The sequence below is a fragment of the Chelmon rostratus genome, chromosome 4 (assembly GCF_017976325.1).
Source record: "Chelmon rostratus isolate fCheRos1 chromosome 4, fCheRos1.pri, whole genome shotgun sequence".
Lineage (NCBI taxonomy): Eukaryota > Metazoa > Chordata > Actinopteri > Chaetodontiformes > Chaetodontidae > Chelmon > Chelmon rostratus.
Genome location: NC_055661.1, coordinates 19,251,636 through 19,266,777, shown reverse-complemented (window position 1 = coordinate 19,266,777; position 15,142 = coordinate 19,251,636). Strand labels below are relative to the sequence as shown.

General features: G+C 40.7%; 2 protein-coding genes across 2 annotated transcripts; both read left to right on the top strand.

The window, feature by feature from the left end:
- Positions 1-1,496: 1,496 nt before the first annotated feature.
- Positions 1,497-6,961, top strand: hsh2d (hematopoietic SH2 domain containing). Its single transcript, XM_041935440.1, has 5 exons — positions 1,497-2,162; positions 2,931-3,020; positions 3,145-3,310; positions 3,574-3,834; positions 4,391-6,961. The coding sequence occupies exons 1-5, from the start codon at positions 2,035-2,037 to the stop codon at positions 4,853-4,855; spliced, it is 1,110 nt and encodes a 369-aa protein (XP_041791374.1). The 5' UTR covers positions 1,497-2,034; the 3' UTR covers positions 4,856-6,961.
- A 751-nt stretch (positions 6,962-7,712) lies between these two features.
- Positions 7,713-14,708, top strand: tax1bp3 (Tax1 (human T-cell leukemia virus type I) binding protein 3). The gene is made up of 4 exons (XM_041935598.1): positions 7,713-7,924; positions 11,031-11,150; positions 12,900-12,977; positions 13,165-14,708. Exons 1-4 carry the CDS (start codon positions 7,886-7,888, stop codon positions 13,312-13,314), a joined length of 387 nt encoding a protein of 128 aa, XP_041791532.1. The 5' UTR covers positions 7,713-7,885; the 3' UTR covers positions 13,315-14,708.
- The last annotated feature ends 434 nt before the right edge of the window (positions 14,709-15,142 follow it).

Genomic DNA, 15,142 nt, shown 5'->3' with positions numbered 1-15,142 from the left:
GGCTAACAGCCGCATCTCTGTACCTGAGAGAAGTAAGTGATTCTGGAGCAGTGGACATGCTGATAAGATGATTCTCTAACTTTACATATTCTCCTCACACACTGCCTCTCCAACCTTACAGCTGGAGTAAATGTGTGTTCTGAGCTGCTTCCTGTTCCAGTCACGTGACTACAGCCAACCAACCAGCTTCAGCACAATGTCAATACGCCCATTTTCCAGGATTTCCTGTGCCTGCAGTTGAGTGTATCTGCCTTCTAGAGCTGTACTACCAGCACGACCCAGAGCTCCGACGGTGGGGATGCTCTGGTGCAGCTCTCACCAGCAACTGATACTGTGATGTAGGAAAACGTTTCCCACGAATCAGTGTGTGTGATTCTCTACTTCTTAACATGAGAGAATGAAAATTTTAGGCCACCTACAGTATTTCTACTGTCCCTCATGCCTTTGTGTTGTCTGTCCCACTAAGTTTGATCAACAAGTGAAGTGAAAGCTTCAAAGCTGCTTGAAAGAACAGAAAAGAGAATTGTTTGCCTGAGGGGATGGAACTTGAGCAAAAGGTGACTCGTGAAACTGCACTAGTTGAAAATACAGTCATGTGATGGGGAGGTGGTGGAGTGTGTGTGTGGGCAAGTGGTAAAGAAGGACATCACAAAAACATTTGCAGTGGAGCTCATCACTTCTGCTTCGTGCACCATCGAGGCAGTAAGACTTTGACCTTTATTCAGGTTTTTCTTATTTAGATAATCAGCATATGGGAGGGGAACTTCCCACACTGGTTCTTTACTTTCCCTATTGGGGCTCTCCAGGCATTTTCACTGAGCCACTGGATTAAATAGTTAATATGTCACCAACAATAATTACACCCAAGACCATGACGTTTATTGTCAAGATACTTCCTGTCTGTGAGGGGTTCCTCTCGGGCCAGAACAGCAGATTATTTGTTAGAGGGCTGTTAGATTTCAATTGTACATGTGTCCATATGTATGTTTTTGACAATAAAAAGTGTATTTGCTGCACAGAGGTTGAGATAATCTCATTTCTCTTTATAGAATAATACATACCTGGAATAAAGCTGGACAGCTGGTAAACATCAATGAAATTACCTGAATGAAATGATAACTGAGCAGGGCCAGGACGCCCTTGGAAAAGAGATTTTTAATCTCAATGGGCCAATTTTCCTGGTAAAATAAAGGTTTAATAAATAATAAAATGTAACAACAGCTGAAGAGGTCAGGACAGAAGCCTCTCACCTGTGGCTTCATGGTACACTTATCTCGGCTGCATTCCTACAGAATGCAGATATACTGTCATTTGTTTCCTGCAGTTTATGTGAAAATATTTTGTCTTGTATGATTACCTTAGCTAATGCTCTTTCTAAATGCGCATGACTGACAAACAGCTGCTCACAAGGATGTGAGCTTTGTCTCCGCCCCCACGCAGGTGTTGTCAGGTGAGCGGGCTCTGCTGTGTCATTTTATCACCGAGCTGCCGGACAAGGTGAGTAACCTGAGCTGTGAGTTGCATTTTGAAAATCTCTGAGGCACTATGAGTGAGTTTTACTGACAACACCAGAAACATTTTTAACTATTTGAGTGGTAGACTATCCTGTCTAGGCTACTTTTTGTACTGTAAAATGTCTTTATTTAATGTATTATGTAGTTTCTGTTAATGTAAAACTGAGGAGCAGTGCTGACATCACATCACACCATCGACCTCACCTGACAGCACATTTACTGACATGATCATTAAAAGAGGAACATTAAACATGGACAGGGATCAAGAAGCAGAATGATGCAGTATTGTTGTGAGACATTAAATCCAGGGCATTTGAGCGTATAGTCTGCTAGTTATCCAGAACATCTGTTTGCTGACAGCTCATATGTCTGTATGTGGTCTGTGGTGTCTGTACAGTATGTACTTTATGTAGTTCCTTATGTATGGACTCAGTGAGCTGTATGACATTACAACGAAACCTCTCTGCTCAGTGAATTTCCCATCAGACACAACAGAGGATTAAATGAGCTGCTTCCCAGGATGATGGAGTGGAGTCACACGTTGCAAGGACAGCACAATGCTTTCGTCTGGTTCACAGAGTCCCAGCTCCGGTCTGTGATCAGGAACGGTGTAGTCCCAGAATGGTTTCATGGGATCATTTCCAGGAAGTAAGTTCACAAGGCCTATCACCGTCCGCCATCTGAAGCAGTGGAGTCAGACAGGGAGGAATGTGGAGAGCCATGTTTTATAAATTGTACACAGCGTTGGGTCCCAGCATGCAGTCATTGTTTTCATAACATGCAGCCACACAACAAGAATAATGAGTAAAAAAATACAAAAGTCTAAAAAAAATCTAAATGGGGCAAATTCTGAATCACCAAAATGTCAAATATTCAGGAAGTAATAAAAATCTTTCAGGAAGCTCTCTCTTTTAATTGATGGTAAAACATTAAACCACAAAATCTTAACAGTGATATCCTCCAACAAGCAAAACTAGATCACTGCAGGTTTACTTCAACAAACACAGAATATACACACATATACGTATTATACACATTAATCACATTGTCAGTGAAGTAGTCTCTTGAGTGGTGGACTGTGCCAGTGTACTATTTTCTAGTTCCTAATTCCTTCTTATAATGAGTGAATGCTTCCTCCACAGCCAGTGTACACATTCAATACCTTGTATAATGGATGATATGTGTGGATTATTACTAGGAATGTTGTACTTTATCCAGTTTACTTACAACACTATAATGCACAGCATTCATCGGGCCTCTCTATTTAACTAAGCTCATGCATGATAAGAACATTTTGTTACGTGCTCACATGCAGTGCAACTCCGTACATTCGTCAGATCAATTACAGATTAAAGAGCGCGTGTGACAGGTGTTTTTGTCTGTGGTAATTAAACTGCATGCTAATTATCTGTGCAGGACGGCGGAGGAACTGCTGATGTCCAAGCCTCCGGGCTACTTCCTCATCAGAGTCAGCGAGAGCAGGATTGGCTACACTCTCTCGCACCGGTGAATGTTTGCAGGATTGAAAGAAGCTTTATTTTACACTCAGTTTACACTCACACACTCAGTCCTACAGCTCAAAGTCCAGCTCTGTTCACTCTGTTCTTAATGCATCCTCTTTGATCCTTAGTGCTGAGGACCGCTGCAGACATTTCATGATTGATGCACTGGAGGATGGCCAATACATCATAGTAGGGGAGAACAGGCGTCACCGGTTTCTGCAGGACCTGGTGGACTTTCATCGTAGAACTCCCATCATGCCTTTCAGTGACGTGCTGACTGTCGCTTGTGGACAGGTGAGGAAATGTTTTATAATCCTACAGTCGGTCCATACATCATTAATGTGTGGTTTGCAGCTTATATGAAATGAACTCAGCAACACTACATTTTTGCTTTCAGGCATTACAATGAGTTCTTTTAGAGTTAAAACTGGGTCACGATCACCATTCAAAACCACAATGTTTGCGTGTTTGCTTGCCACCTGTGCACCATGCAAAAAGAGAACAAATCACAAATTGTTCTGTTTTTCTCTCTCTCTCTTTTTCTGATCCTACGTAAGACCTCGAATGACAACACCGACTATGCAGAACTGCTGTTCCCCCAAAGACATCCGCACAGTAACGCCAGTTTGCTGGCAAACAACTTCCAGCTTCCCAGCGAAAGTCAACCGACTTCACAGAAAGATATCCCACCTGCCCTTCCTCATCGACCAAACAACCTGAGGAACTCTGCAATCCTGTCTCCAAACAGCCAGCCAAACAGACTCTACCCTAGTTTGGAAGAGGAATACCCACATGCCACCTCCCCTCTTTCAGCCACGGTAACGGTGATCATAGTTGTTTTAGATATTGTCTAGTGCTAAAACAGTTAACCGATTGTTTTAATTCTTTAAATTCTTAGATTCTTAAATGTTGTGAGACCAAAAGGATTCTCAAGACTTTAAAATGTTTTTATTGGAAGCAGCTTCCTGTTGGTAACAAACAGGATGCTGGTGATGGGCTCCCATATGAACACATCATTTTTTCCCAAGCTTTTAAGAGGTTTGGTTGTTTCACATGAGAGATTTTAGTGTCCCTGTTGATACTTTTTTCACTGGTTTTAGGAGGACAGGGGAAACCTTAAAGGGAAATCTTTAAAACAAACTCTAATGGCAGCTGCGGGGGCTGTTTCCAAATCACATCCACACAGTTGTATGTTTTTGACTCTTAAAAATACATTTAACCTTAAAGTGTTGCTTATTCAATCATGATGACTTAATGCTTTCGAGATATACCAAAGATTTGTATGGTGCAGGTTTTCAGTGGTTTAAACATTAAGGATTAGTTTTAATTTCTAACAAATCTCCATGCTGTATGTTTCACGTTCGTGATCTCCAGCCTCTGCCAATGACCAGAAACAAATACACAGCCGACAACCCTCCGTCTAACCAGGCTCCTGAAGTCCCTGCCCGGACCTCGGTTCCTCCACTGAAGCAGAACCAGACTTGCATCAGAACAGTCTCTGCGCCTGAGAATCCCTCCACGCCCACAGCCTCTGAAAACTCATCTGGGGCCAATATCCAGTCTGCAAAGAACCAGGAAGCCAAGCTGTCAGTCGTCAGCAACCTAAAGAACCTCAAGAAGAAATTCCAAAAGAAGAGAAGCACATCTCAGGAGCTTATGTACACAGAGATTAACGTGGAGGCGACTGACAGGAGTGGAAACACTGACAATGAGTACCAGGAGATCGCAGGGGAGCAAACCGGTCCACAGTTTTCCAACAGCAGAAGTGATGTGAGGTCGACTGGTGGAGGGTTACCTCAGGAGTACCACCAGCCTCCACCTTTTGCCCCAGGCTACTGATACACAACTGTTCCCATAGAAAACAACGTACAGATGGATTGATCAGTGGATTGTGGAATGACTGGAACATGACTGAATCGAGACAAAGAAGGTGGAGAGTCATTCAACTGAACATGAACATCCAACCCCGAGAGGGTGCAGGTGCAGGACGAAAGCAGCATACAAAGAAAATTGTAACCTTAAAAAAGTTTAATAATGTTCTGTTTCGACATTGAAGATATGTGTTTGTGTGAATGTTTGTCTGCGCCATTGACATTGTAGGACCTTTATTTGCTTTCTTTCTGATAAATATGCGGCTCCACCCAGCAGCCAATTAGCTTATCCTAACACAAAGACTGGAAATGGGGAAAACAGCACAGGAAACAAATCTGCCCACGAGCACCTGTAAAATTCAATAATTACCACATGATTACTCGGCTGTTTATTCCATCCAAAAACCGAAGCATAAAAACCCTGACCCTGACCCTGAACCGAACCTTAACCCTAGCCCAAGCAAGCTGTTTCACCCTGTTTCCCAGACTCCCACCAGCAGCCTGAAGATTCTCATTTTCCATTTCCCAAATGTCGAACTATTCCTTTATCATTTTGGGAGCTTGCAATATACAATGTGCAAACTACTTCTCCCTTTCCTTTACACAACTGAATCAAAGGTGCAGAATTTGCTTTGTTTAGGACTCGGCTACAGTTGTTCCTCAGTTGTTAATAGCGCAAAACAGAGTAATCTGCTCTCTTCGTGTGGCTGTAACTAGTGCCAGCGCCTGGTAAATGCTTTTATTTATTGGTCCGTTTATTCACCAGAGATAACGAAGATCAACATTGTTACACAAGAAGAAGTAATCTACGCAGGCTTCTTCCCTGGCTCGGATTTTAAAGGTTACATGTTTTCTATGCCTCTTTGGTCATGTAACAAAGTATGACAAGGCAGTAGGAGGAAGTATTATGCAGCATATGTAAATCAGAAATGAAATTGTTAGCTGCTTTGAATACACAAGTCATACTGTCCTGTAGCATCAGATGCTGATCTGCTATCAGCGTTATGATTAGGGAAGCTGGAAGAAGCAGACGCTGATATTGGTCAAACTTGTTTCAAAGGTAGAAGCATACAGGTGAGTACAATTCACCTTTACGTATTTCCCCAAACACATCATTTCATTTTTACTGTAAATGGCTTGGTCAGAACTTTGTTTTGTAGTCATAACAGCTAGAGATAAGAATTATAAAGCATGTGAGCTCAATAATATTTCACATTTATGTCTATGATTACATAATATGTCGAAGGCTTCTAATTTCGTGACATGGCTGAGCTAACAAATCAACTTTCTTGTTTAGTCTATATTGGCTTCCAGTTATAGCTGTTTGCAATCCCTTGCTTCATGGCACATACTTAATATTACTCTACCATCTGTCTGCAGTTTAAAACAGGGGACTTATGCGATTTTGACTATGACAAATCAGGGACGCCCCAGTTTATTCACCAATAATTTAGATTTGCATAGCTTCTGTTTCTGCTCTGTGCAGTTCCTCATGTCCCCTGTCCTCTTCTTCCTCATTTCCTTCATTACTCACTCTGGTCTTTGAATGGTAGGGCTTTTGTTACATCCTCTTCACTCAGTGTTGGGGTGCATGCTGTGGTGTTGTGATGGCCTGGGATTTTGATTTGACCAGGAACCTGTATGACATTGCAGTCCCTTCCTATCCCATACTTTTCTCATTTTACTGTAAATGTTCTCACGAAGTGCCAACAAAAATGTCATCTGCATAACGACCTCAGTGTTTTTTATAAGCAGTTTATATGCTTTATTGTTTCCAATAATTAGATAGATTGAGACATTCTTAAGTTATTCCTTATATATTTGACTAGATAAAAACAACATTCAAATATTTTAAGTTTTGACAATGGCAGTGGTCAATGAGGATTATAAGGTGTATGGTAGTCACATCAGTTCTGTCTTATTATAGACTACCACCTAGTGGAAGTAAATGGCATCAGGTGCTCAAAGAATATACAGTGAGTACACCTTGGTGGTATTTAGATCGTTCCATGAAATACTGCATGCAATGTAAAAGTCAGATTTTACATTATTAACTAAAGCTAATGCAGCAAATTTCACAAACTGATCTTATGTTTTGTTGACTGTTGACTACAATAACTTGTAGCTGTAGATGTTAAAAACTGAAGTGGAGTCAAAACTTCATTTTTTGGCTCTGAAGTAAAGTATAAATACAAAGTAGCCTACAATGACTCAAGTAGGCTGCATCAACTCCATTTAAATGCAGTTAATGCCCTTAGTTACTTTCCCCCACTGTGCACTACAGTGTCCTACTCATGCAGAATTGCCTCTCACATTTTACTTAAATAGAAGCACAAATAGGCTTATTATGAAGCCCCATTGCTGACAGGAAAATAAACCCAATACATAATCATTTAAGAATGATAAAAAAAACCCTTTTCATAATTATAGAAATAAACAAAATATTAGGAACATGATCAAAACTAGTTATTTTGCAAAATTAGAACAGCTACATAGCTTACTAGTGCACCTGGTCGACTGTTTTTCCCTCATAACTTAAAGAAGGGTCTCAAGCCTTTGCAGCTGCGGTGGTACCTCAGAATATTCCTCAAGTAGATTGGCTGGACTGTCTGTGCAGGTTCACACATGAGGTCGCTATTTGCCGACTCCTTTTAAGGAAAACACCCAGCCGTTTGGCGGACCTCTCACAGGACCAACAATCCTTCGGAAAGTTTGATTTGTAACGCATGTCTTCACAGAGTCAGTGGGGCGACGGGCAGCTGTTAAACACCGCCCTCCCTGGCTACCCCGTGCTGCTAAACACGTAGCGCTGATAAGCCAGGAGGCCGGGTGACGTCATCTGGGAAGCCGTTGGTTTCCATCCAGGGATCAGCCTGCTGGACTCATGTAGTCATCTAGGAACTTGTCCCATCGTTGAAACCTCTGTTTTTCTTCGACTTTTAAGACAACAGTCGTTTAAAGTCTCTACGCTTCCAAGCTTAAACTTCCGAGCGACACCATGTCTTTCGTCCCAGGACAGCCGGTGACTGCTGTTGTGGTAAGTTTGGGAGCGGGGCTGTTCCCATTCAGCGGGACTCTATTGTTCAGTTTCTGGTCCGACGTTAACGTAAAACCGTATCAGCGCTTAACTCTGATTGAACTGTTGTGAGTTAGCAGCGGTGCTCTCAGTAACGTTTGCTAGCTGTATTATCTATAACATTACTTTCTTTGTTTAGCTGAAGTGTACACCGTGGAAGCAGCTGACCCCGTCAGTAGCCATTTAATAGCATTTTCCACGTTGAAAAATGTCCTCAGTGGTGAATTTAACCAAATAACTCGTGAAATCACTGCAACAGGAACTGGGCCATCGAAGAGGGATAGAAACTACAGCTAACATGTTGCTGTCGACTGTAAATTAAAAGGCATGTGAACGTCTTGAGAGCTCTCTACTCTCACAGATGGGCGTCACCATCGGTGCGTTTCGGTCTTCCTGGTCGACTTGAATAAAAAGTCACCGAATATAAAGTACGGTTGGGTTGTATTGTTATGTGCGCTGCATTCAAATGCTATAGGAATTCTCAAGGTTGCAAATGGATCTTTATTATTTAGCCTAACAAGTGTGAGAGAGACATGATTGAGATGGCAGGGATTTTGGGTTGCAAAGATGTCACATGTGAGGGGGGTTGGAAGCAGGTAAGTTTTAAGGAAGTATGGAGGCTAACTTCTTACTGTTTGTCGTAATGTGGCCTCCACTATCAGTAACAGACCCTTCAAATTAGTATATCATTGATGTCTAACTGAAAACTTGCCAAGTTCTTGGACAAATGAAGAAGCACATTGCTGCTCGATTCTTTAGTAAACCATTTCAGAAGCCAGCGATGACTGACTGTCATCCTGTGACAGTGATATTTATTATACCCTAACTAATGCTGTATTCCTGCGGCAGACTCTTAAATTGATATGGGAGAGTTACATCAGCCTTTATATTACAATATATCAGCCAGTATGCTTTTTTCTTCATTTTTTACTAAACACATAACGTGAACAACATTTTTCATTAAGGATCACTTATATTTAGTAACCAAAGAGTTCTGATGGAGATATGTACTGAGTGGGACACTTAAACAGTTGAAACAGGGACTTGTCAGAGCTTGAAAAACACTCTCTAAATGATGTCGAATGTATTTTTTGCCATGTTTTTTTAGAGTATCTACTTGTTACTTGTCAGGTGACATGTACGCAAAAAATGCCAAATCTGCAGTGAGCTGATTTCAGCCAGTGTATTGGCATGCCCAATTTATTGGTTTTACTTTAATTTAAATTTCATCTTAATTATGCTAATAAATCTAATAAATCTAATAATCTGCATTGCGAGTACGCATAGTCTCCTCTCAGTCCAGATATACAAATGAGCCTGTTTGTGTACAAGTAGTCTCCCATTTATAGTTTGACTATTTTTTTTTTTTTTGAACCAGTCAGGCTTAGAAATCTCTTTTTACTAGGAGAGAGAAATATGTAATCGTGCCTGCAATTCCTGACTGACTGACAGACACTTACTCAGTATTGTCAAAGTTCCAGACATCCTCAGACTTCATTGTATCGGCCACAACACTTCAGTGAATGTCTGGTTATTCATCACCACACACACACACAGGCAGTCTTTGTGTTGTGAGGAGGCCTACTGTCAGAGTCATCTGTCCGTCTGGTTAGTGAGCCTGCAGCTGCTTGTCAGTGTCAAGGGCAGGGCTCCACGAATAAAGTCTCTGTTCCGCTATGGACTTCAATTACGAGGCAACAGCCTCTGAAATCCACCATGTGTCATGCTGTGAAACCTGTCTGTGGTGGATAAATCACTGCTGCATTTTTACATGTCGATGACAAGCTGAATGTCACTGAGAGTTGATATCAAACCTTTTCTTTTCCTTTTGCAGTATTTTCAATAATGTACCTGTTGCAGTTGTGGTTAATGACAGTTACCAGAAAATAACATCCAGAGTGCCCCATTTCATTGAAAAAACATGTATGACTTTTTAGCTTAAGTCTTTATTAGCCAGATAAATGATTTCAGGAACTTTCAAGGAGTGTTTTAGGAGTGATGGTTTTTAGTTGGACTATTACATCTAAAGAAAAACAGTTGTTCCTCTCACACAGTAAGAACTGGAGTGTCTTTAATCAACAAGAACTGATGTAGAGACAGTATTGCCACAGCTCTGAGAGAGCGGTGGTTCAGATCTCTGACACATGAGGACACTGCCACTATCCAGTGTCCACTGTTTTCCTGATCAAGGACTTGTTGCTGTGTAACAATAGTTATAAACAAAATGTGTTATGTGTGTCATGGTTTTGAATCAGGTTGTGTAATGCCCTATGAAGATTAATCTGATTTTGGTTTTATGCTCCCACTTCGCCGACAGCCATGTCTGAAGGCATCATGTGTTCGGGTTGTCCATCCATCTGTCCGTACTTCTGTACATAGAGTACTTCCGCCTGTCACATTCTCGTGAATGAATGTGAGGGAATTGCATGTCAAGTTTTGCACAAAAGTTCATTTTGGACTCAAAGATGAACTGATTAGATTTCGGTGGTCAAAGGTCACTGTGAGCTCACAGAACCCATTTTTGACCATAACTCAAGAATTCATATTCTAATTGTAGCAAAAGTTCACTGTGCACTGTGACATCATATTGTTCTGCAAAAACACTTTTCTGACCATTATTCAGCACTATAACTCAGGAACAGAAGGGGAGACAAGATAAGATAACCATATTTCACATTTGGTCAGATGCTGAATTGGTGACACTAATCTTGGGCTTCTACCTTGAAACTGTGCTGATTATATAGATCTTCTGTGCTTTTGGGTTGAAGATGTGTGTGAAACATCTCCCTTTTACAGTTTATAGCTTCTTTGCATCAACATCCATATTTGAAGTATTGTCATCCAGCACAAGCTAATTAGTTTAGCTGATATCGGACTTCAGGTGACTGTTGTTGCACCATGTGACGAAGCGCTCTATCAGTCCTCTGTGCTCCTCTGGAAAAGTAGCCTCTAAGTGAAGACAACATGTTTCTCACTAGAAATGATTGGAATCAAACGTGTCATGGCTGGCAGAGGCATACAAGCTACTGCAAGGTGGTGATTCTATTTTTTTTCTTCTGTCGAACAGCAACGAATTGAGATCCAGAAGTTGCGGCAGGGAGATAATCTGATCTTGGGCTTCAGTATTGGAGGAGGGATAGACCAGGACCCTGGGCAGAACCCCTTCTCTGAGGACAAGACTGACAAAGTAAGTCTATTTGTGTTTGTGTGTGCATGTGTGTGTGTCCATCAGCTCTTTATGTATTGCAATTGTATACAGTTGTAATTGCATATAATTGTATTGTAGTTCTATAAATGATGCAGCCAGGTGTAAGTCATCAGGACAAAATTTCTATTTCTAACAATTTTGTGCTCAATTACTCAAAAAACAAATGGTAGTAAGTTAAACTTAAGTAATCTCATTAAGTAAAATACATTTTAATTATTTTGCTTAAACAAAAATCCTATAATTATCATTGACTTAGAGATTGTTATGCATAGTTGGGGGTTCAATACTACACATGGACAATTCAAAACACACCAAGATAATACAGCAGAGACAATTCATAAAAACACTAAAAGCATAAAGTAGAGAAAATATCTGACGATCACTCCTGTTGTAGTTTTCTAATTCACATCAGGCAGAGACAGCAGTGAAGTTCATTCTATGATGTGATCTTTCAGTCTTTCCTTGGAATGCAGGGTCTTTTTGGAACACAAAACTATAATAGTCTATAATATGGTACGAAGCTGACTTTTCTTCTCTTCCTGATCACATCCCTGTCCTGCTGCAGCACACTGCACACTACTAGAGCAGTGCTTTGGCGAGCTATATATGAGGGGCAGGCCTGAACACATCGCCTGCAGCCTCAGGTGGGAACAAACCAGACTCCGCTCACTGTCATAGAAAGGAAAACTGTGGGTTTACACAATGTCGTATCTTACCTGCTGAATGTGTTTATGCAGTGTGAGCTGGAGAGAAGGAAATGACCCAACAGATCCTGGGCACAGATACCCTTTTACAGAGGAATAATCACTTTCCTTCAGGATTAGATATTAGCTTTTACCTTTTGACCCTTCAGGCTTTCCTTTCGATATTCTTGACATGTTTATGAGCATTACTAGAGCTTTCCCACAGAGCTGTGCAAGGGATCTTGTCTCATCCATACTTCTGAACACTTATTCTTAAAAGAACAATGGGCCTTTGACTTGAAGTATGTGCTGGGAGTGGTGCTAGGGCGATCAGTCAACTAGTCAATCGACAGAGAACAAACTATTTTTAAAATCAATTGATCACTCAAGCAACCATGTCAAAAATGTGTTGGCCCCAGCTTCTCAAATGTGAGGAATTTCTGCTTTTCTCTGTGTTATTTCATTGTTGATTGAACAACACAATCCATGTGTGATGGGCATTTTTCACTATTTTCTTACATTTTCTAGACAAAATGATCAATTGATTAATCAAATTATGAGCATCAAGTTAACAAAATAATGGTAGTTGCAGTCTTAGCTCTGGAGTTATTCTTGGTTAATGTGCTGGATATAAGAAGCCATGTTTTTGACCGTAGTCGTGAATATTAATCATCATTAGACCGATCGAACTCTAGGGCTGAGTATTCCCCCTTTAAAGTTATGAATCTCAACATGCTTTAATGTCATATTGTCATCATAATGAAGAGATTTGAATCAAGATAATTAAATGAAAATTGAAATTGTTTTACTTTCACAATGTGGATAATATTGAGGATTTTCCTTTTTAGCAATTCACCCACCCCAGTTTGTAGATAGAGTTCATTAATAATGATACTTGAACAGTGAAATAAGAATAATCCAAGGATTTCAATCAAACTAGAGAGACTGTATTATATTACTGTATTTGTTGAACATCTACATGTTAATTTGTTTTAGGTTTTTAGATTGTCTGTATGAGTAATGAATGTGTTCGCGTTGTCCACAGGGCATCTACGTGACCAGGATAACACCAGGAGGACCGGCAGACGAGGCAGGCTTGAGGATGGGCGACAAAATAATGCAGGTGTGCAGTGAAACAGAGCTTTGGTCTGACTCCACAAGATGGCACCATGTGTACACTAGAGAGTCAGACGAGCTGTGCATCAGGAGCAGACCTCGCCGCACTCCTCCTGTTAATCAACTTACTGCTAGCTTAAATTTGAGAGAATGGCGACACCTTTTTTCAAACACATTTCTTTTCTTCCTCCCAGGTGAATGGCTGGGACATGACCATGGTGACCCACGACCGGGCTCGTAAAAGACTGACAAAGAAGAATGAGGGCGTAGTTCGGCTACTGGTAACCAGAAAGTCTTTGGAAGAAGCTGTCAAACAATCTATGGGTGGCTGCCCCAGACAGTAACATAGTGGCACTATTTACAACCACAAACTAAATGCAATAACTAAGGACTGAACACTCTCATATACTGAGACTCCCACAAATTCAGATGACGGTGGCCTTTATAACTAAATCAATGTATTAAAATATTATGCAGACCACATGAGATTGTTTAATATGTAGTCTGCACAAGTCAATTCTTACTCATTCTGACCAATCATTGGACTGTGAGACGGTGCTCTTTCTCTCCACACACACTCAAACTCATCTCAAGTTGCTTTTCATACACCTTTGTAGCATATCCACCTTCTGACATATATAGCAAGCCAGAACTTTATCAGCTCTACAGTGCTCAAATACATTTAATCTGAATCTGTGCTGGAATTGAATGAAGAATTCACTCTGAGATTTCAGTAGTGGGTATTTGGAGTCCACTTTTGGCCTCCAGTTGCTGTCGATCATTTCACATAAAGATGTTAATCTTGCGAGTTTAAAGGACCCAAAATGCCACACTCAGACAGAGAAGACAGGAGACCAAAACGAGTTAATTGTTTTGATGGAGACTAGCAGGATATACCAGAACTTGGAGACGGCTCGAGGAGGAGTAGGCCTGATGAGTGTTGGATCCTGTCCTTTCTGAGGACGCAGACAGACAGGGCATGGATGGAGACAGGTGAGGTCAGCCTCGCCCTGCAGTGAAACACACTCACGCCGGACAGACGAGGAAGAGATGTACGGGAGACAGAGGGAGAAGGAAAACACAAGGAGGAAAAGGAGGGGAAACATGATCCATTTTGACTGGAGTAAAATCAACATTTAAAAATGTTGTTACGGATTATAAAGGGGAACAGTTTATGCAGATATTCAGAATAATTGCTGTAGTTTTGATTTTTGAATAACAGCAGGCTGAAATTGGTTTTTGGAAGAGTTTTCATCGTGCTTGCATATCTCTCTCCATCATTTGTAAATTGAGTACAACATTCTTGATTCATTCCCACTGAGGAGATTCAGTATTTGCCAAAAATCCTCGCTTGATAAGAGTTCTTTGGGAGTTATCGTAGTCTCTCCTCATGCAAGCTTTAGGACATCTTGGTCAAAAACATGTTTGATCCTTTTTGCCTGCAGCTGAGTTGGTCTTGATGGTTTTGATACATCAAGAATGTCCATTGCTGTTGTATCATCAATGATCAGCGTTTCATCTCATCTCAATAAAGAACAATGGTCTGCTGTCGTCCTGCTGTTGTCAAGGTTACAGCATCAAATGCCAAAGTAAAAGCCAAGGCACTGTAAAGTGATCAAAATATGAAAAGCAGTGTTTGTAATTTTCTTTTTTTAATGCACAACAAACCATGTACCTGCATGCTCAGTGTTTTAATGCACACTAATGTCTTTTCATGAATTATCCTTTTACTGATGCATCTCTTTGATCTGTCTCTGTCTTTTTTGTTAATGTCTATTACGTGTGTGCGGAACTAACTCTCTTTCGGAGTCTATGTAACAAAATTCACATTTTCTTCTAAGTAATAGGAATAATGTCTCATGCAAACAGACCTACCACCATATAATTTTCAAGACATTCACTCTCAAGTATTACCTTTGTCAGATTCTGGTATTTCGCTGTGTAGATGCAAACAAACCCACGAGTTTCACACTGGAGTCAGCTACGTTCACATTGTCTCAACCTGTAAAATGTTTTTTAACTGTTTATTGTCAATGACCAAAAATCCAAGTTGACACTGAGTGAATGTTTTTGATAATGGGAATGTGCACAGTAGCCTTAAATGAATACCTAATACCACTAAGTTTGATTTGTTTCTGTTTCCCATTTATCCATTCCACTGTGGATTGCACA

Bases quoted from the DNA above. Each gene is read 5' to 3' on its own strand.
- tax1bp3 (XM_041935598.1), top strand. From the start codon at position 7,886: ATGTCTTTCGTCCCAGGACAGCCGGTGACTGCTGTTGTG. The intron at 7,925-11,030 runs GTAAGTTTGGGA...TCTGTCGAACAG, and splicing joins AGCCGGTGACTGCTGTTGTG to CAACGAATTGAGATCCAGAA. The intron at 11,151-12,899 runs GTAAGTCTATTT...CGTTGTCCACAG, and splicing joins CTGAGGACAAGACTGACAAA to GGCATCTACGTGACCAGGAT.
- hsh2d (XM_041935440.1), top strand. From the start codon at position 2,035: ATGATGGAGTGGAGTCACACGTTGCAAGGACAGCACAATGCTTTCGTC. The intron at 2,163-2,930 runs GTAAGTTCACAA...TTATCTGTGCAG, and splicing joins CATGGGATCATTTCCAGGAA to GACGGCGGAGGAACTGCTGA. The intron at 3,021-3,144 runs GTGAATGTTTGC...TTTGATCCTTAG, and splicing joins GGCTACACTCTCTCGCACCG to TGCTGAGGACCGCTGCAGAC.